The 21,795-nt window shown below is 42.0% G+C and overlaps 1 protein-coding gene across 2 annotated transcripts in view; it reads right to left on the bottom strand.

Annotated features, from left to right (window-relative positions):
- SNAP25 (synaptosome associated protein 25) overlaps positions 1 to 21,795 on the bottom strand; it is a 67,024-nt gene that overhangs the window by 24,489 nt on the left and 20,740 nt on the right. For both annotated transcript variants that reach the window (XM_075035460.1, XM_075035459.1), the window contains exons 2-3: positions 5,943 to 6,077; positions 5,250 to 5,291 (exon numbers count right to left, since the gene is read on the bottom strand). In XM_075035460.1, coding sequence (XP_074891561.1) covers positions 5,250 to 5,291; positions 5,943 to 6,014 — 114 coding nt within the window. In that variant the 5' untranslated portion in view covers positions 6,015 to 6,077. The remainder of the gene's footprint in view (positions 1 to 5,249; positions 5,292 to 5,942; positions 6,078 to 21,795) is intronic.

Below are 21,795 nucleotides of genomic sequence, written 5' to 3'. Positions count from 1 at the left end.
TAAGACCCTCCAGTCCTTGCACAAGCAATCCTCTGTTTAGTTTGTGGCAAAATAAGGATTCTCAAAAAATGGGATGCTTTGGGTAATTCAAGCTGGAGAGGAGAAAAAAGCATCTTTCATAGGACCCTACAGAGTTCATGGAGCACATGCCATTTTAACCCAGTTCTTAAATCTGTAACAGCCTCCTCTCCCCAGAGTTCCTTCTGACTCTCCTTGTCTTCTTGTTGCACTTGAGAGGAGAATTTGGACTGCTGGATTTTGCCATGGTACAGCAAACATCTCACACTCTTGTCCTTCAGAAGAAAATGGCACAACATGAATTGCTTTTGTTCAGGCATTAAACTGACAGCTCTGGAGTTCCTCTGTTTATCCAAAAAGCAGGTATACCACACATGGTAAAATATATAATCTTTCCCATGCAGCCCTTGAGCGTACTAAGTCCCGACTCTAGGAACAAGCAGGTCAACTGGCATGTCCTCCCAGACTTTGATTTCCATGGAGACTGCTGTGGGTTGCCAACCATTTTTCTGCAAAGACCTGGCCAATTTTGCACACAAGATGACCCCTCAGAGCAGGAGGCCATCACTTTCAACTTAAAAATTAATCACATTAGGTGAAACAGCACCATGAATATAGACCACATAAAGTTTATGAAAGTCGATGTCCTTCAATCTTTCAGTAGCACTAAGCTCTAGTGTTTAGATAAAAGCAAACCAACAAGGAGTACTAGTTTGGGTTCAACATGCATTCTATGAAGCATGTGCCCAGGCTCTCCACTGGACCACTGGCTAAACTAGTGATCAGAAAGCCAGAATATATGATTTTAAAACTCTGGGCTTAATTCAGCTCATAGATACCTAAGTCTGTCAATGCTTCAGTGAAGCCAGTTTAACAGCATAACTGGGAACCCTTTTGGAGGCTTTAATATAATTATCCTAAGTCTTCTGTAACAGCTTTTTAAAACTTTTTTTTTTTTATGAGGGTCTCACTCAGAACAAGTCAGCAACAAAAGGTTCACTGAAATATGCGCAGTACTTTGGAGGGAAAATACATTGCTGTATCATTTTTTATTATTGCTGCTATGTCACTTAATTTCCCAAGGTGGGAATAAAACTAGGAAGGGAATTGGGATGACTTCTCAAAGGGCCCATCAGTCCCTCCAGGAACACAGTGTGTTGCATCCTATCCATGCCTGCTACAAAAGGCAGCTAATCCAACTTTGGTTTACCCTGAGGGTTGATTTTCATAACAGTACAAAGGAACGATGTAACAGATAGAGAATCCAAAGTTTAGAAATCACTTTCTCTGCATTTCAGGAGATACCCTGAAAAACAGATATACACTCTCAGTTATGTAAAGAGCACATCAGCTTCTCTTTTGATGAAGAATTTTGCTTTAATCAATATGGATTATACAGTTTGTTTTGAATAAATTAATACAGACAATTATGTACCAGGACAGGCTGACATTGCTAGCAGTTCCCAGAGACACTAAAGAGAAGTGTCAATACCCTAAAGACAAAAATGTGGTCAAAGAAATATTTTTTAGTCATCCATAGTAACACATTTCCTCAGCTCCTGCTCCAAGCTCACTGTCACCCTGTTAATGCTTCAATGTCTCTCTGTGCCTGATTAAAGAACCTTGTTACTTCTCAGCCTGTTAATTCACCCTGTGGTTCAGATCCTCAGCCAATACAAATCTGTGACCCTGCCCTTGAATCCTGTGTGCCTGGTTTTCATCTAGTGCAATGACCCTGACGCCAGTGCTACTCCACTGGTTTATAGAGACAAAGGGGTCTAATCCTGCATAGGAAAAACTGAGACCAAAATTATGAATCACATTCCCATGTGCCAGAAATGTATTTCTGTGGAATTACCCAGATTAAAACACTTTTCTGAGTAGAACTCTTCCAATAGCTAATGATGTCAAAGGGATTTTTCAAATTAGCTTTGACTAGATTTGGACCAAACTATAATTAATAGAATATTTTTTCTTTTGTTCTTCAGACTAAGGAACATTTGACTATGATAATAACGTCAGGGAAAACTCACTTCCCAATCACGAATGAAGTTAGTACTACTGTGTTCAGTGTCCTGCACAGAGCAGCATCATGAGGTTATCAAACATTTACAGCTTGCCATTTCAGCTTTGATATGTTAGTAAATTTGACTCTAACCCCCCAGCATACGAGAGGAGAAGATAGCCATATCTGGATTTAGATGTACAAAACAGCCCTTTTGTCTGTATGTGTTGCTAAGTGCTTTCTTGCTGGGCTTTCTGCAGTACTGATCTTGCTGGTATTTTTTCCCTTGCTGCATCACAGCTAGGAACCATCTTTTTTTCCATCCTACAACAATTGATTTTCTTTAAAGGCCATGGTGGTTCCACTGGAAGATGGCAGTAGGCTCATGGCTTTTCCCCTTGGATGTGTTATTCTGCATTTCATAAAGCTGGCTCAGAGGTAAAAAGCTTGAACAAGAAGATAAGAACGTCAGCTACAAACTGTGTATTTAGTCTCACTTCTTCTGCCTTAGTACATTTTTGTGTTTTGGCCCAAACATTGCACAACATCATCATAAAATACAGGTATTTATAGCAGTGAGTAGCTGAGTGGCTCGAAAGAGTATCGGTCAGTGTAGATGTAACTGTATTGCATGGGTATGCTGGGCACCACAGAGCAAACTGGGTTTTGTAATCTGCCATCCCAGTATGTAGCTGCCTTGGGACAAAGCAGTGGCTACTTTGCAACAGCCACTCACCACTTCTTTTTGCTTCCCTTGTTGTGCTAGGACTGAAACAATGAGCTTCTTGCAAAGTTGAGTTATAAAAATAAGCAGCAGTAACAGATTTGGTTTTCCTTGCTGATGTTCCTGGGGAACAGCACCAGGGCTTAGTCTCCAAACTCAGCCTAGTCTTCTTGGGCAAGGAAGGCATGGTCCTTTGGGGACATCAGTTTTGTCCCCCAGGCTATGACCTACATTTCAGCATTAAGGATGCCTTGTACAGCTATAGGGCTTCCCTGGATGGACAGCACTCCTCTGTCTCTAGGGTGGAGCCAAGTCAGACTATTTATTCTATATTTTCCTAGTATCTGACAGAGCTGAGCCAACCATGACAGGAATTCATACATATGGATACAGTAATGATGTTTAAACATGGAGGCATCCTTTTCCTGAGTAAGGAATAACAGATTTGCTGTATCAAGAGAATAGAATAAGAAGCATTCTTTTACTGAGAAAGAATGTTTTCTAACTCTACCCACTAGACAGGTTCTGCTAAGCAAGGGAGTCTAACTGGATTTTTGTGGTCTATTAAATCAGAGCAGTGCGAGTTTGATTTCAAAGACACTCACCATTTGTCTTTTCAGTATAAAATCTCTCACTCCCTAAATGCTACAATCTTTCAAAAGTACCTAGGAAATGGGGTCAGAGTAATCAACCAACTGTTTAGACCACAGAATAATTTTAAAGGTCTTTTGTAGTCACATTAGTGAAAATAATATTCAGCTCATTGTAGAAGAATTCCCTTGACTACTCAGTGCTAGTTTTAGAAACTTCTCTATTTGGACAGGAAGATATTGTAGCATCTGAATAAAAGCCAGGTCCAGAGAGATGCCGAGCTCTTCCAAGAAGCGCTAGAGTCCTGCATAAATTCATTGGTAAATTCAGCAGTCCCAGTTCTCCTCCCGCTTTGCCATTTGCCGTGATTTAATACTGAAATTCCAGTGGCATTCACAATATGCTGGTTCAATATGTTAGGAAGACTCAAGCAGTGCATAGGTCACACAAATACAGCTCAGGAGAGACGGGGCTGATATTTACTGATGGCTTGGCCCTGAGCAAATCACTTCCCTTTCCTGTGCCTCTCTTTCTTCCCACTCATCATCTGCCTTGCCTATTTAGATCACAGGCTCTTTGGGGCAGCAGGCTCTCCTGCCTTGCATTTGTGGAGGTAGCCATATGAGACTCTCTTCCATGTCATTGAATTGATTTCAGTAGGAGCTGTATCCAGCACAGAGTTGACATAAAGTGATGGTTAGAAATGGCATGTCCAGGGAATTGAGCAGCAAAAAGGGACAGATTGCTTGTGAGACAAGAGCATGCTTTGGCTGCAAGGGACCCAGATCTGAAGTGTTTGTGGAGGAGAAGCGATGCTGACTGTGCTCAATCACCCATCTGTCTGTCTATCTGTACATAGAAATTTAATTTTGTCTCCCCTGGAATCCATTGATCTCCACAGTCATGACTGATCTCAAGGCCATGGAGCCTATGGCTGAGCTTGTGCTTGTTCCTGAATGTGGGACCTGATGTAATTTTCTTCCCATTGTCTCTGGTGGAGACTCTTCTGGTTGTCAGGAGTACAGTGACTGTCAGTGCTGATGACCCTGATTAAAAATGTCACCAGCTCCAGAATCAAGGCTCACATGGTGTCTGAAAATAATACGTCCTGTCAGGAGGGAGCAAAGTTTTCCACCACCTGATGGCTGAACACTCTAAACTAAACTGCGTTTGGGAATTTCCAACTTTTAAACCCCTTTGTTATGAAAAGGGTGAAATGAAACCTGACTGAATTGTTTTTTTCCCTTCTGGTGGTGACCCCTCCAGGCGGGTATAAGCTATATTAACCATAAGGACTGAGCCTTGGTCCCCTTCCTTACCACCGTGGAAAATCAAAGAACTTCCTTTTCAAAAGCTGTCAATCTAGGACATCTCACGAGCCTTGAAATCCTAATAAATGTTTCAGAGGTACATAAAGTGGCATTTAAATGCTGTGGTGACCAATGCTCTATAAATAGCTGCAAATGTTTATGAAGAGGGAGGTATTTAGAGACAACAGGACAAACAGACAGAGGGCCTTTCTCACCTTCCCCACTTTCAGTATTACGGCAAGGACGTCAGAGCGGTGCTGGCACAAGGCTCCAGGAGCTCTGCAGCAAACTCAGCCACTTGTCCCTGACTCCAGGTCACCTTCAGAAGCTGTTTCCTTGGTTTATCTCAAGTAGCCTTTCTCAATGGATGCTCAGGTATGGGCAAACAGTGCCTCAGCAGCTGGTCTGCAGTGTGACACTTGGCAAGTAGGGCACAGTGTCTTGAATGACCCTCGTAAGGGGTAAGGATAAGGAGGGACAGGGCGGCACATAAAGCCATGGGCATGCCCTAGCAATGTGAGTCAAAAAAAACCACTGCCAGTGTCAGACTCTCCATCACTTCTGCTCACAACAGAAGTGCAAATAAAATGCATGTCCTTACCTCTTCAACAAGCTGCAGCATTCGACGGGTGCTCTCAAGGGACTGAAAAAAACAAAGGAAAAACCACTTAGATTTAGCAAGTTACAGTTTCCAACACTAATGTGCAGGCTCATGCTGACAGTATGTTTTTCCTACACTCTTTGCCTTCCCTCAAAATCAGGCCATCAGCAGGGTACTGGTGATCTCTTCATCTTCGGCTCTCTGTTACGGCTTGCTAACGCAGCAGTTCCCACCGCATCTCAAGGCAGCTGCAGTCTCTAAGGCTTGTGCTCCCCTTGCTCACATGTTGTGGCGGTAGTGCTTGGAACAGCTGGTGTTCCACTTTAAAAATAAAGTCTGTGGTTTTCAGCTATACTTTTCAGAGAGCTAATTGGTGACTTTTAACATTTAATAGGTTTGGCAAATTGAAGGAATCCTCAGAAAATATTAAATTGCTGCTTTTTTGCTCTGAGGCCAAATTGACACAGACTCTAATACCTAAACCAAACTCACGATCAATGAATACCTTAATCTCAACTAAACATGACATTAAATTTTACCTCAGCTCATTTCTTTTCCAATACTGCTTTCAGTGTAAAGCTGACAGAAAACAGAATCAGCCCTAGAAATCCTTTGCTGGATCAGCTCCTATTTCTGGATGTGTCTCTCATGCCAACCCCAACCCCAAGTTTCCAGTTTAGCTATTGGTCTCACTTCATCAGCCAACTGGTCGGCACGCCGCTGCATTTCTTCCAACTCATTGCGCATATCAGCGTCTTCCGCCATTTTAGCTGTGGGTGTGTTTGTGGAAGCTGCAGATCAAGGATTTGTGCTTAGCTGCTTGTGAGCCTGGAAGACAGCGAAAAGGGAAAGAAACAGTGTGGTTAGGCTCCCTGACTCACTGAATTGCGCTTAAATGTCAATTTACGAAAGTGCTTTTATTACATGAGTGCCCTCACCCAAACTCTTTTGTGCTGGATAGCAATTCCTATAGAGTAGAGAGCACAGAAGATTTTTCAAGGTGGTACTTTATTCCTGCATTATTAATCAATCACTTTCGAAGAACAAGGATGTATCCTTCTCATGTTCTTTGAGGAAAATCCTTCCTTTTTTCTTAACCTTTCAAGTGCTATCCATTTCAAAGCTGGAGATTCAGGAGGTGTTATTTGCTACCAGAAACAAGCTTAAGACCCATTCATTCTTTTCTAAAATTAAAAGTCTTAACATGAAGGAGGCCAAGGTCAAGCCTATGCCCCTCATGTCCTATATTTCAGCTGCATTGCTTGGAGGCCCAGACACTCGGCTAATATATCTGCAGTGAAATTAAAGACAATGAGACTTTGCAGATTTTTATCGGCTAATGACCTGTCCACCATGCTCTAGTTTGGACTCTGAAATAATATTTACAGGTAGATTGGGTGAAGTTGTCTACCTGGGAGAATCATTCGTTTCAGGAGAAGTAAGGGACCTGACTGGTATTTTCAACTTCTCCCCAAAGTGGGTCAGATTCTGAACTTGGTTATCCCTCTCAATACAGAATGACACCACGGAGCTCATCCTAACCAGAGACCAGGATGCAGCCCATTAATCCTCATTTGGGTAGGGTTTCTTTTTTGTTATAAATTCGAGCTAGCTCTGATTACTAAGCATGACTTGATTAAGAAAGGCTGGTCCTCCTACCATCTGTCAGGTCTTCATAACAACAACACTGGCTTATTTCTTTGCTTGATTCAAGCATGGCACATTGCAAATTACTGCTCACTGAATGTTAGATGTGTTCATTGCAGGAAGACCTAATCCCAGGTGCAGTGGAGGTGGGGAAGTTGTGGGGGACTGCAAATAAACAGCCATAAAGCACATGCTGTCATGCTCAATTACAGAAAGAGGACAAAAGCAGCCCCTTTCACCAAAGCTGCTCTAAGAAGGCGAAATCCCAGGGGCTATTTTCTGTCCTGTCTTTGCGATACGTGCAGCTTTTGTGAGACAAGATAAGTCAGGGCAGAGCTTGGCTTTAAAATTTTAACAATAACAACTCTGTTTAAATGGAAGTTATTATCTATTGGAGATGGACCCATTCCTTCCTTTGACAGTGCTCTCCATCAGGACATCAGGAATATGGCTGAACAGGTACAGCTGGGTAGCAGGGATATTTCCTGGGTCACACCCTGTTTGCTTAGAAATGTATAAGGAAAGCAGACAGCTCCTTGCATTTCCTCTGCAGCTTCAGCAACAGATTTGTTGTTTTTCTTATCTAAGAGGGAATATGTGACCTTCATGCTTTCACATTAGCTGTGCCCTCATTCATGGCTGCTTCTCCTCTTTGAAGCTACAGCAGGAAGAAATCCATCTCAAAGAGTCAGCCCTGCAGCTACTGGCACAGCATCCTACTTTCACCACTGAGCACATTGCCACATCCTTGTCAGAGGGAGACTGAAATTTTGTGATGGGTCACACAATGTTTAGGAGCCCAAAAGTATGATGGAGAAGAAGCCCACCTGGTTCTGCCAGCTGCATGGTCACAGTGGTGCAAAGGACCAACCTTAAGCAACTCATCTGCAGCCCCAGCTGATGCAGACACAGAGCTTAATTTCATGGCTAATATTCAGACTGATATCAGGCCCTTCAAGAATGTTCACAAACAGCAGTAAATAAACTTTACAAAAAATGGCGCACTCTGGGGTTTAGGAGGAAAAGATGAACCAGGAATTGGTCTCTGCATGAAGGGCATGTGAAAATGTGGGGGTACTCTCAAGGCCCCAACCTTCCCACACTGCTGCTTGCGCTCATGTTGCCCTTTGTGGCACATCACACAGCTCCAGGAAGACACTGCTCCTGATCAGCAAATGGAGCATGCTCAGCTGGGATAAAAAGAAGTTATTTCGGTAAAGAACTGCACTCCAAACTCCTGTCCCACTTGGCGCAGGCTGGCACTAGCACTGATCACTGCTTCACAAATTGTGGTTTTTTCCCATATGGAGGCAAACCTCAGCATTTAAATATTTCTGGCACAGCCTCTGTGACAGAATACCAGGATTAAGTCTGTGGACCTAGTTTTAGAATATTTAGTTAAAATATTCTCCTCTGCCTGGATCCTTCACTACACTTGTGCTGGCAGAATAGCAGCACTTTGAGCTTTAGCAAAAATCAGGACAATATAGACATGACTTTGGGACTGATCTAATTGGTATATACATATAGCTGTGAGGGGCAGGAAACTGTTCTGTTATGTCTATCTGGTAGCATCTTACTAGCTGTAAAGTGGGAGGTGTTGTATCAGTGAGAGGATGGGATGCTAACAGGATTTGGTTCAGTCTCTAAGCATATCCAGTGTGAGCTGAATGATTACAGACCTGTAAGGGAGTGAAGGTGAGATGAGTGCTTCTACTGACAATAACAAATAATAACAGTCTGTTTGTCAGTCACTGCAAATAATAAAAATTGTACAGAAAATTCAGTTTTCAAGTAGATTCCAGCCTGACTTTTGATCTTTTACTTATTCATTTTTGATCATGAGCCAGCAGTGGTGTTGGGTGGTGCAAAAAAGAAACAAAGTGGAGAAACTTTGTCATTTTTCTTTAGAGTTATCCTTCTCGGTTAGTTAGAACCATCAGTTGGCATTGTAGTGACAGATGTATCCTATTTTGCATCAAGCTAAAAAAAATGTCAGAGGTTGTAACCAGAGAGATGTTTTGTAGCAAGTGATCGAACTTGACAGGTTTATTGAGATGGTTTGGTATTTGTAAAGCACTTAGAATGGATTGAGAAACAGCAAAAAGCATTCTTCCAGACAAGTCATTTTACATCAAGTTTTAGTCATAAACAAAAGTGCCCCGCAGCAGTGCTGATTCAACTTTATTTAATAGAAAACCATGCACAAGAATCAATAAAGGTTACTGATTTGCGCACAGAGTATGATAAACTACATATATTTTGCAGATGGCTGGGAATAGGCTTAAATTTTTCACAGATTTTGCAGTTTAAAATGTGGAATAGGACAGATTAGAGAGAGGATTTTCCTTGAAAAGCCCCATTTAGGCTGAAATTCCATTCCAGTGCCATGAATTTCCAGCAACAAACCCTGTTATCAATAAAATCCTGTAGAGAGCAGATTTATGTTTTGAAGGAAATTATTTCTCTACAGTACAAATTAACAGGTTTCCCCCTATGATATTTCTTAGGAACTCCTATATATAGTCCTTGATGTATGAAAACATTGAAACTGAGTGGTTACAGGAATGGCCAAGAAAAGGTAAACCATAACATATTTGCTCTCACTGATTACTGGACAGACTTTCAAAAGCATAAGGTATTAGTCTGTCTTGGGCCCACTGAAACCTGCTGTTGTTTTAGTAGAACAGGAGCAGGCCAAAGATAATATTGAGGACTTTGGGTAATAAAATCCTTGTGGAATTTACGTTTTTTATAACAGCCGATATTTTGCATTCTGTTCTCATTCAAGCTGACTTGAACCAAGTATCGAAATCCTGTAATTGCCTTAGGAACCTCTAATATAACTGGAAATAAACTTTCTGAAATGTACTCTGTACTTTCAATATAAACTACTTTTTTTTTTTTGTCTACAGTCACTGCAGAGATGACAGATCAGAAAACCAAAGCTGTGATGTAATGCTCTTTAGATCTAAAACTTTGATCAAAAAAAAAAGTTGCTACAGAAGTTACAGCCACTTGCACACACTCAGTCAATTTGTGGGTTTACTTGCAGTAATTGTATTTACAAATGCAAGCTCAAAATTTCACAAGGACCTTGATTTTTCCATTTCAGAAAAGGGAAAGGAAGACCTCTGGGTTCACACACTAACATACATGGTGGTCTCTTAGAAGGAGAAAAAAGTCCAAACATTGCTACAAAAAGCTGCGTACATCATGTACCAAGCTGTGCTCTGTGTCTTCCAGACAACACAAGCAATTTCAGGGACTTGGGTGACTTACATCAAATTCCCTGTGAGCCAGTCTTATATGTTATGCCAGTGCTCGTACAGAAGCACAACCGACTAAGCGTTAAAGAAAAATACAAAGAGAGACTGGCTAATGGAAAGGCATTGCCTATTATACTTTGAATTCTGCATCTGCTGGTTTAGTAGTGCTCAGATGCAATAAAGAATCTCATAGCGAGAACATTATATATCCTTATGGAGTTATACTGAAGTCTAAGAGAGACCTACATATATCCCCAGAGGAAGAGAGATACAATGAGTGACCTTTGAAAGCAAATATTTGCTTCACAGTGATATAAACACTTCAATGCAATAAATACAGGAAAATGAAAATGCTGCAATTTAGTGTGATGACGGCAACACTGCAATAAAATGTTCTTTTTTAAGCACTCTCCCTGTTATTAAAGGACACATCTATTCTTCCCATGGATATTTGTAGCCAGAGGATGACTGCATTGGCGTATTCTACTAAAAAAAGTCAAGAGTCGGTCAATACCACACTTTATGCTTCTTTCTTGTAGGATTGAAAAAGCATTACTGCAGTGGTGTGGCATTAGTAGAGCCACAGAAAACCCAAAGAGAGGCTTTGGATCAAGCATCTCAGGATGGGTGTTGAGCCATTTAACGCTGGCAGTTGGGTTGCAGCTATTCTCCTTTCATTTTTAATCTGGTTGTTGGTAGAAGGAGAAACACATGCTGTCAAAGAGGGAGATGAAGTTCAGCTATGGATGAAGGGGGTCATCCTTGCTCCCCAGTGTTGCCTTGCAGCCATTCAGTTGGCTCCCTGAGTGCTGTGCAAGGCATGTTCAGCCACAACGGGGCCAGGCACAAGGCAGTTCTGGGGTTGTGTAGGATCCTCCTGTCAAGATGCACACCCTTTTCCCTGCTGCACCTCCCCGACAGCTATCATTGCCCAGCAGGGAGCTATCTAGAGCTCAGCTGCCCAGCACATTGGCAGCCTTCCCTAGATGGACTTTTTATGACTGGGTTATAAGAAATGCAGTGGCATTAACCCCAAAGCTCACTCTAGACCAGAAATACCTACTAACACCAGTAGGGAATGAAATGACATCAAAAGTGAGAAACTGCTGCAAAAGAATGCTTAGATACCAATATCTGTGTGTGCTGCTGACACCAGCAGGTTCCCCCCAAAATTATGTTTGAAGGCAGACCCCAACAGAAAGCCAAGAAAGGCGTGTGTGTGCTGCCCGCAGTTGGTGTGACAAACAGCTGGTGAGAAATTATTTAAGGGAGTTGGGAGCATAGTTTTTATAGATTGTGGGCTCCTCACAAGCCCTAACTCTTCTGGGTTTCGACTTCTGTCATCTCTGTTTCACCCAGAGCTCGCCACAATTAATACCATCTATAACAGAAACATTTCCTGCTTTTACTCTTATTGTATTTTAATTGATCTGAAAGCACTTGGAGAACAAATCAGCTAATTTTGTAATGAAAATCCTATTTAAAGATTTTATGCTATTGCATAAAATGTAACAATGAAAAATTACGCAAATTTGTTATTTAGATTTAAGTTTTAAATAGCTCTGAAATAAAATCTTGAGGAAAGTCTGCTTTTTATATCAACTCTGCAGCACAGCTTATTGCCTGGATGTAATTTATTCACAAGATTTTCAGCAAAGTTCTCATTTCCAGAGAAACACCTTTGTTATGTTTGTGTTACTGATTAAACCAGAAATCTGCCTCTGTGTTTCCATAGGGTATGTTAGCTTTAACCTGTGGCACAGACATCTCAACTCTGCTCTGTTGCTGTCCCACAGCATGTTGCTTGCAAGCCTTTGGACCCAGCTCCACAGCCCAGGCTGACATAGTTCAGTGATAACCGATTTCACTCTGATTTTTGCTTGATATTCAGTAAAGAATAATGACTACTGGTGAGGGCTTGTCAGGGAGTGACTTTGAAAAAGACAGGCAGTGAGATCTTGCAAATCTGAATTCAGGAGAAGCAGGCAGTTCCTAGTTTGTCACTGTCTTCCTGCATCGCCTTAGACAACTTATTTTACTCTCAGGGCTTGCTTGCATTGCCTGAAAATAGGTCTCTAGAGCTACGTGAGATGCTGTAGGTATTTGGTTTCCTGCTGCTGGCTGTGTCTGTCAGCGTCGTGCAGATGTCTTGGATATCCTCTGATGGGACTGCTTGTCCTTGTTTAACAACTGAATATGTCTCCCATCTACACAATATGGATAAAATTCTTCTTTTCCTTCCTATTTTGTCCTTTTTTTTTCCTACTTAAATTGCAGGTGTTTCAGGGCATGGACTGGCACCGTTTGGGGGATGTACATAGTACAGGACAACGGAGGCTTTTGGATAAATGCTAGTGAGGGTGACATCATGTTCTCATACTGCATTTCTGTGTCAGAACCCATACCTAGCTGGAACAAGAACTCTCCCGTCAAGGGCCAAAATGAAGATGTTGAAGTATAATTAGACAAAATTATGACTCCTGACTATTTGCTGAATGTGTTGGGAAAAATAGTTCCAAAGCAGTTTTCCTATGGGCTTGCATTGCTATAATGACAAAAAGCTCAATAAAATGATTTCTCAGTGGGAATGCAATTGCGCAACATAAACGTGCTACCAGGGGAATTGCTGCTTCTTGTACACGTGAGCACCTCTACCCCAGGCAAACCCCTGATCATTAGTGGGTAAATGAGTGTGATTGTGTGTACACACAGTTGCAGTGCAGCAGACGAGTTGTGTTGACACAACTGCTCCGTGCATCCCGTTTCTGCAAACAGGGAGGTTATGAGCAATACATCCCACGCTTCCTCCCAGGTGCTGCCACCAGGGGCGATGGCAGGTGGATAAAGTTGCCGTTAAGATCTCGGAGAATAACAGGCAGTCATAAAAGAAATGCCTGGAGCCACCCCATCCCAGTACAAAGCAAGTCATTGTTGTCCTGTCAGTTGTCAGACAACACTGCTGTTTTATGAGGCTCCAACATGTGCATGCTGCTTTATCAGGCTCCTGCACCAAAAAAATAAAAGCACAGAGCAGCCATTTTGTAAAAATTTCACTTCAGAGTAATAACAACTTGGCTTTCTATCCATTTTACTGCCAACAAAACTGCTTTAGAAAAGAAAACCTTTCAATGTGTTATCTTTTTGCAGTCATTTCTACAGCTGTGTACCCACACATTTTCCCTTTTTTTTTTCCTTTCCAACAGCAACAGAAAACCATTGCAGGCAAAAATGTTTGTTTTGTCTGTCTGGGAGAACAACCATCCAGAGTGGTGGAGGGTGAAGGAAGAAACCCTCTTACCAGGACTGGCCACCTCATCTGGAGGGAGCTGCTGGCAGTACAGAAGGCACTGAACAGAGACCTGGACAGAATAGGCTGCTGTGAGTCTTAATTCCCTGCTCTCACAGGTAGCTGCCTCATACAGCTTTGCTTATAATTTAGCAAGCAATGTCCAATGATTCACTAAGTTTATTGTGTTCCCACTAGTTCTGAGTCCAGACCCTCACTTCTCCAAAACACATTTCACTTCTAGCACAAATTAATTCACAGCCAGAAAATATCAGCTTGTTCCTGTGCTGGTCTTGTCATGTGGCTTAAATAGTTTCTCTCCTTCCCTGCTCTCTCCTCCTCTCTCTCTGAGGTATATAAACAGCAGTCATAACCTTTCTCAGCATTTCTTATGACATGAAAGATCAGAATCTGTTAGCCTTTCTTAGTAGATGGGACTGTTTGCTGCTCTGATCTTCCTAGCAGCTCTCAGAGTCTGAATTCCAGTCTGAATTAGTCTTCTCCGGAAAAGGGTGGCTGGCATTTCACAGGGTGTTTTAAATGAGGGTATAGGCTTTGCTCAAAGGGCTTAGTGCTTCCCCACCCCTCCAGGAGATACCTGCTCCAAAATATCCTACAACGTCACTTGCCATTTGCATAGCTGGATCTTGCTGGCTCAGGACAAGAAATCCGGGTATTAGTAGGGAGGATTAAAGAAAATGTTTTGACTCGTGACAAAGCTATTTACATGCTGTGGCCAGAATCTGGGAGAAAAACAAAAGGCATCTGCTTAGCTGGAGGATGAGTTTTCTGACTGTGTCACAGTTTTCAGTGAAACTCACAACCTGAATCTGTTCAGGTCTTCCTCAAAATATTCACTCACCATCACTGCAGCAATGACAAGCAGTCAGTCTCTCTCCTCTTTGATTATATTCCAACCTGGGTTTCTTTACACTGCTCCTAAGCCACTAAATCTGATTAATGGCCAATTTTAGAAGCTAGGGGTGAAAGTCACCCCCATTTCAAGTTGGAGGAAGTTTCACCACTGCCATTAGTGGGGTCAGGCTTGCAGGTGGGGCTACCAACCAGCAAAATGCCGGTAGATGCTGGCAGTGTGTGGAGGGTGAACGGGGGGGGGCATCTGTTTGCAAACATAAAATAGGAGTGCTTGGCATCTTAAATGCTTTTGTGCCAGATTTTCCCAGTGGTCTACCTGCCCCCTTCTGTCTTCTGTTTCTCTTAGATGAATAGATAGATAGAATATAAATATTAATATAAATATAAATATAAATTGGAATTATTGCAAGACATTTATTGAGGGATTCAGGAGACAGCAAGGAATAAGAAAACAGCATGGCAGATTTTCCTGGGGAGCATAAAGGGCATTCCCACCAGGCTGCAGGAGGCCTGTTGCATTTGCTGTTTCTAGTTTTGTAGAAAGAAACTGTTCTCTCTGCACGGCCTTCTCGAGTGCACAGACCTCCTGTTCCAGCCCCCTCCCTCCATATGCACATCCAAGCCTCTTCCACATCTCCTGGTTTAAGTTAATCGTCACCTCTGCTGAGCATCCCAAACCAAAATGATCTTTTGGGGTGAGGGCAAGAGTCAAACTTGGGCAGTGACGGGGAAACCAGTGTGGGGCAAAGGCAGGCACAGATTTCCCAGGAAGCCAAGTGGGATCTGCATCCCCTCCCTTGACTCATAGCACCAAAGGTGTTCACCACCTGTCTGAGCCAAAGCGTTATTGCTCCTTTTCCTCACTGTTTTAAGAGTTGCTCATGGACCACGACTGTAAAGTGCTGAGGTTTTGCAGGTGATATGAGACACCTGCTTTCGGTGGGCTCCAGGAAAGGGGTCGGTCATAGCCTGGAATGTCAGTGGGCAATGAGCAACAGCCTGTTCACTCACATCTCTCACACAGAGGCTGGATCAGTCTGATTCAACCTTATAAAGTCACTGTAATACAGAAGATGAACTGTGTCTGTGCCTATTAACTACCCCCTGGTGCTGCAGTTAGTGTCGGTCAGTTAGGAGTGCTTCACCTAGGTAACAGGTAACGCGGCATGAGAAAATTACAGTAACTCGGCCCTGTCTGCTCATTCTTTTGCTCTTAGTCCTGCTGATGGGAGTGTCTTACAGATCAGTGGGGTGGCAACCAACTGGCTGCAGTTGGTTTGCATTCATGGGTGAAGGGTCTCCCCCTGTACCTTCATAAATCAAGAGAAGCAGACCCAGTGGCAACAGAGAAAGCAAACTGAGTTTCTGCAAGAAAGCATTAAACATGAGGGGTTGTTCAAAAGGCCTCACTCATTGCCTCAACCCTTTCTAAGTCTTCCCTGCCTTTGCAAAGTCAGTGCTAAATGCCACCATGTCAGAAGAGTTACACACACTTGTATAACATGCAGATCAAATCAATGGCAGAAAATGCAAGCCAGTAGAGATCATCCTCAAATTTCTTATAATGATCCAAGAAAGCAGACAGACAACTGAAGAAAGACTTTTTTAGGCTAAATGGATGATGAAAAGGAAACCCACAAACTGGAGAAAGATTTTTTTAGGCTAAATGTATGATAGAATGAAAACCCATGAGCATTACAGGAAGAAAAGAGAGCACATTTGCATTGGCCTCTGTCACAAAGTAGAGCTAATTTCTGCTGCATTTTGTGGAAGTCTGCAAGTCAGGAGGAAATTTTGTGATAATTTTAATTTGAAAGTGATTTTTTTTAATTAATTGAATGAAACAATGAATAACTCAGTCATTTAAACAGCTGTGAAATTCTTCATTTGTATGGTAAAAATTGGTGCTATCCCTTCTTTACTAATCCTGATGCTTTTAGGACTGGATGAGACAAGCTGTGAGTGTAACTAGTGCTTTTACAAGCATAGTATGGAATGGCTGATGATTTTGGTAGACGGTAAAATATGGAAAAAGATTTTGTGGTGGAAGAACAATAACTCAATATTTAGTTTAAAAGATGGGCAGTGACATAGTTAACACCATCAGCATCAATGTTGTTGTCGCTTTGATTTCAAAAAGATAGACAGGAATAAGGTGTTCCCCCGATGGTGTTTGTTACGGGTTGTCAGCAGACTCAGGCAGACAACATTTCATTTCTTTCTGTGTGGTTCATATTTGCAAGATTTCTTTGCAGTCCAGGACTCACACCTACCCCCACCCCAGAGCTGTATTACACCAGTAAGGACTTACTTTTCCTACGCTGAACAGGACTTGATAACTATGTATTTGTCGAATTGAGTGCTGCACAAGCCCCACTCCTTCACTCCTTCTTAGCATTCAGTCTTAGTTTTATGCTCTTTTTACCCTCACAGCACCGCTGACACCTTGTAAATGCAGTATTGCTTTGCCAGTAGAGCACGCGCACACTTGGCTGCTGAGCCAAAGAGCTGTGGCTTCACTGTGGCTTTTGTGGGTGGGTTTCACTGGCTTTCAGTGCATTTGTGTGGGCACTGAGGCAAACATACAATGCCAAAGGACACCTTCTTCTAGCAAGACTTGATAGTGTAGATTCTGGTTTATGCAGCTGTGACCTTAACAGAAATGAATGAAAGACAATTAATGCAGCTATTGCTACATGTAAACATTTTAATAGGGGAGTAAAATTCTGTACCCTACAATCATGAGGGTATTAGGAATGTAAATAGACAACTTTCTCCTATTGACATGTATTTGCAGTAAATAAAGCAATTCATTATGTTAATAATATTAATCCTTCCCTTTCATTCCTGCCTGATGGTAAAAGTCTGGCCATGTTTCAGCCAATGGACTGATATATTTTTAGCAGAAATCTTCTTTAACTAAGTCGCCAGAGTCAAACCAGCAGCTGACAAAATATAAGCATTATGAAACTGGGCTGATGGTGTTATTTGTAGAATGGGATTTTTAACTGAAGAAAGGCGATATTTTTTCAGCTATGGGGGACAGCAAAAGAGATGTTAAAGAAAAGATCTCATTATCTTTGAGAGTCTTGGTTATCACTGATTATTCATGTTCTTTTCTTTTTCAAATTAAAGAGCTTTATCTTTGAAGAAACAATTTCAATATCCATATATCAACCTGTCTGTCTGTCCATCCTTCTGTTCATCATATCATACAGCATTTGAAGGAGGTAGCAAGAAGGAAGGGAGTTTGCCAACTTGAGGTTTTTCCCTTGTGCATGCAGCCATTTGTGGTGAGGGCACTGTCATGTGGAAATGCAACACCTTAAGTAAAATAGAAAAGGCACAAGAGATTATAGGCCTGAGTCAAGGCCCCATCACCTCAAAGAACTACTATCCAAACTGTGTCTGAAAGGAGTTCAGGAGACCATCTGCACCCCCCCCCCCCCACTTACTGCCCATGGATTTTCTCTAGGGCAACAGAGCTTTAATAATGGACAAGCAAAAAAAACCCATAAGGTTGACCTTTCCAAGGGTGCTCTGAGTTAACCCCGAGGGTATCTTGTGTTTTGCAGACCAACAGCCACGCTGTTGGCTCAGGGCTCACTTTCTGCAACATCCAGGGCAGCCCAGCCCTCCCCCCAGCTCCACTGTCCTCTACTTTTTGCTGTAGTCTCCACTGGGAACTTAAACTGTGGAGGTAGGAGTTAAAGCTGAAGAAAGTCTATGAGCTTTGAAAAACTTACTTTCCTTCAAGAAAGAAAAAGAAATAGCTACAGCCACATTATAAAAAGAAAGGACCCTACTTAGTTTTTAACTACTTTCATTCTCTGTTTATATATTGGTGATACACAGATAGACACATGAGTACGTAAAATGCAGCTGGCACAATATAAGGACACAGCAGAGTATCTTTTTAAAATGCAGTTTATATGGCAAAAAGGCCTGGGAACCCAATTTTAAACAATAAAGCTTTTACAGATCTAAATTTTATTATTTCAAGGCTCTTTTATAGAGTCACAATGACAAAAAATTCTGCTGCTATTAAACAGCTCATCTCCCTGAAGTGAAGCTGGACCCTTGACCAGCCCAGACCCAATCCCCAAAACCTGCAGTATAGCAGGTGCCATTCAGACAAGGGAGAGGATCTGGCTGCTCCCTTCACTGGGCACAACTGGGAGATTAAATGGGAGGATCCTAGTGTCATATTCACTGTAACATTACTGGTGAATATTTATACCAAAAACAATACATTGGGAACAACTGTTTAAGATGTATACTTACAGTGCACTTACAGTTGTACAAGTCAAATATCGAAAGCATCTTACATTTCTAGGCTAAGTAACAAATTATATTAGCCACAGGAATGCACACTAGCACCCCACGGATATGCAAAACTTACTCATTTTCAAAGGCCAGTGCTGCTTTCTGATTCACACCTACAACTAATTCTTGGCTGCTACTCATTTCTCAGGAATCAGTAATATAAATTCAAAGAGGCCCAGGGCACACACGCACATCAGCTTTCCCTGGTGCAGGGTATGAGAACTCCTCATTATTTATTACAGGCTCACAAGGCTGATTTAGAAACCTCTCCTTCTTCTGAAGTCCATTTCAGCCTTCACAGGCTGATGGAAAAAAAACCAGCACGCTCCTTCAGTGAAGATTACCCAGACTTGCAGGCAAGGATTTAGCTGTACTAATACAAGACCACAACTTCTATTCTTTTTTTTTTCCTCCTGTCTTTTTTTGTTGACCAATCATTTCAACAACAGGCTAGATAGGGCCTCAAGGGCATCGCTTTCAACCATGTGATGAGCAGATTAACAGAGAGGCTGCAAAATCCTTTCCGCTCAAACTGTTTTAACAGAGGATCAAAATCTTTCTCTCTGCGTAGGGATTTTTATTTAGCTAGTTCTTCTTATTCAGTTTGCACATGTTTGTGAAGGAATTAAGGCCTGCAAGGGCACGTAAGATGGTCTGGTTTGGTTTCTAACCTCCTCCTTTCAATTTATGTTTGGGAGTAGAAAGTTTTCCCGTTCCTTGTCAGAAAGTTGCCCCTTCCCTGGGTCTTACATTTGCATCATTATTGTTTGAATCTCATCAAACAATAGATGATGGCCCTGAAAGGTCAGAACTTAAAACATTTTGCAAAAGCTCCCCCTTTTCCCTGCTGCAGTTCATGTTCTCATTAAGGGAGATGGATATATTGAAATAGGCTGTGATACAATCTGTAGGGGAAAGGTTTGGGAAAGACATGAGCTGGGTGGGTCCTATGGGGTTACACGGGATTCACAGAGCTCTGCTGAACAATAAAACATAAGATTAAATTTGATCACGTAAATAAAATAACAATTGACTGATTCTTGGCCCCAGCAGCCTGCCTACTGGGAAGCTGATGTGCTAACTATTTGCAACATAGAGGTATACAGGGATTCCTGTTGAAACTCTTTATATTTAATGCACAGATCTCTGAGGTATGCAGGTACAACTACTGCTGATGGCAAGGGGGCACATTCACTGTTGTAGCATAGGAGTGTTTTTACTGGAGAAAACAAGACTCAGAAAAACCCAAAACAAAAGCAGAAAACCAGACTGCCTTATATTCATCTAAGGCACAAAAGCACACATGGAGCTACGTAGATTGAGGATCAGATGTGAAGGTCTACACACAGTATGGCCAAGAGGTTTCTTTGGCTACAGCCTGTGTTGAAACAAAACTAACCCACTCGCTCAGCTGCTGGACGATGAACCGCAGCAGTGAGCTGGGAAGAGAGCAATTCACATACTACCAACAGAAATGGCAAGAATAAACTCAGCAAAAAAAAAATAATAGCTTTAAAAAAATTAATCATTTGAGAGCAATCACAGTCTGGTCATGAACAAGTCACAGAATTCAGCAAATAGGAGGATTTCCCCAGAACTGTGCTTGAATATTCCCACATTCTCACTGTCAATATCCTACAGCTCCAGATTTCAAGCTGGGGAGCGGAGTATGTGCTACACAGCTGAGGGCAGAGGGATTTTGCCTTGCTGCCTGACAATGAAAGCTCTAATTCTTTTTTTCATTTAAATCCCTAAACATTTTTCTGCCATCACTGGGACCTATATGGGGTGACTTTGGGCCTTTAAGATCAGAGGCTTTATAAAGAGCCATGCCAAAATGAAGGAATAAAATATTCCTTGCAGTGGGTGAATAGTGACAACCAATCTGACTCTTCTGAACATTAAAATGGTACTTGTTTTACATCAGAAAAACAGGATTTGCCTTCCAACGTCTACCTTCATAAGACTCTCATTTATTTAGGCACATCTGCATTCATTCACCTGAGCATAAATTCAGAGAAATTCTGGATTTCAGCTGAGACAGTCTGCTTTTCCAGACCTCTATATGAAATCACAGCTTGTCCCAAGGACGAGTGACTATCAGCAGCAGCGCTGCCTCCAGAGCATCACAGAGATGACTCACCCAGACTCAGCCCCCAGCAGACTGGGAGCAAGAGGCACCATTGCTCACAAAGCTGCAATATGACAAGGACCACGGGGCAAAGCCCATGAGAAGACCGATCTGGGGGTGTACAACTCATAACGCTAAGCACATCTGGCCCAGCACGGTCTGTGGTACAGAATAAATGCCTAAATAACGGGATGGGAGCAGATGTCCTCCCCAAAGGCATGTTCAGCAGTGGTAGGTGGCTTCTGGTGATGTCCCTAAATGGGGAGTTAGGAGTTGGTACACTGTAAAGCCTGTGAGATCAGGCATTGTAAAATAAGGAAACTCTACCCTACAAGATGGTTTTACACTTTGAAGTGGCCAAGTGGTCAGTGTTCAAGGCTAGCTGTCTCAAGCAGATAGTGCAGCCAAGGGTTTTGCTGGAGCTGTTCAGGAAACAGCAAATGTGTCTCTCCTCTGAGACCCACCAGTAAGGAGCTATCTTTTCAGGTTTTGGTAGAAACTTTCTTGTCTTTCAATATCAGCCAAAGCCCCTTTATTTTTTCAGCTGGGTTTAGTTTGGAGAGCTCTCCATTCACTTCTATCCCTCCTGCAAATATATGTTTGAGGATTTTTAGAAATGGGAATATTTTGAAGACAAGAACAATACTTGCTAATGAAGTCATTTATTAGTAAAATAAGTTCCAATCAAGAATATTGACATGCTTTATTCTTTATTTATAAATACTACTCCTGTAAGTAAAGACAGCAGGATGGGGCATGAACTTCACTTGAATGTAATCCAATTTAAATCTAAAGCAATCATTGTTTCCTTGTGTATTTTATGTAATCTGAATTCCTGGATGAAGAACCAGCGAGTCTTCATTCTTGACCTAAGAATAATGTGGGAACAATTCTATGTCTGATACAGAATTTGTTTTCCATAAGCAATATTGCCCAGTTCAGATATTTCAGAATGAACTGCTTTCACGGTGCTGACACTTATTTCTCAGTAAGTGAAAAAAAAGAGGGAGA

The sequence above is a fragment of the Buteo buteo genome, chromosome 9 (genome assembly GCF_964188355.1).
Source record: "Buteo buteo chromosome 9, bButBut1.hap1.1, whole genome shotgun sequence".
In the NCBI taxonomy this organism is placed as follows: Eukaryota; Metazoa; Chordata; class Aves; order Accipitriformes; family Accipitridae; genus Buteo; species Buteo buteo.
This window is presented reverse-complemented; position numbering and strand designations above follow the sequence as displayed.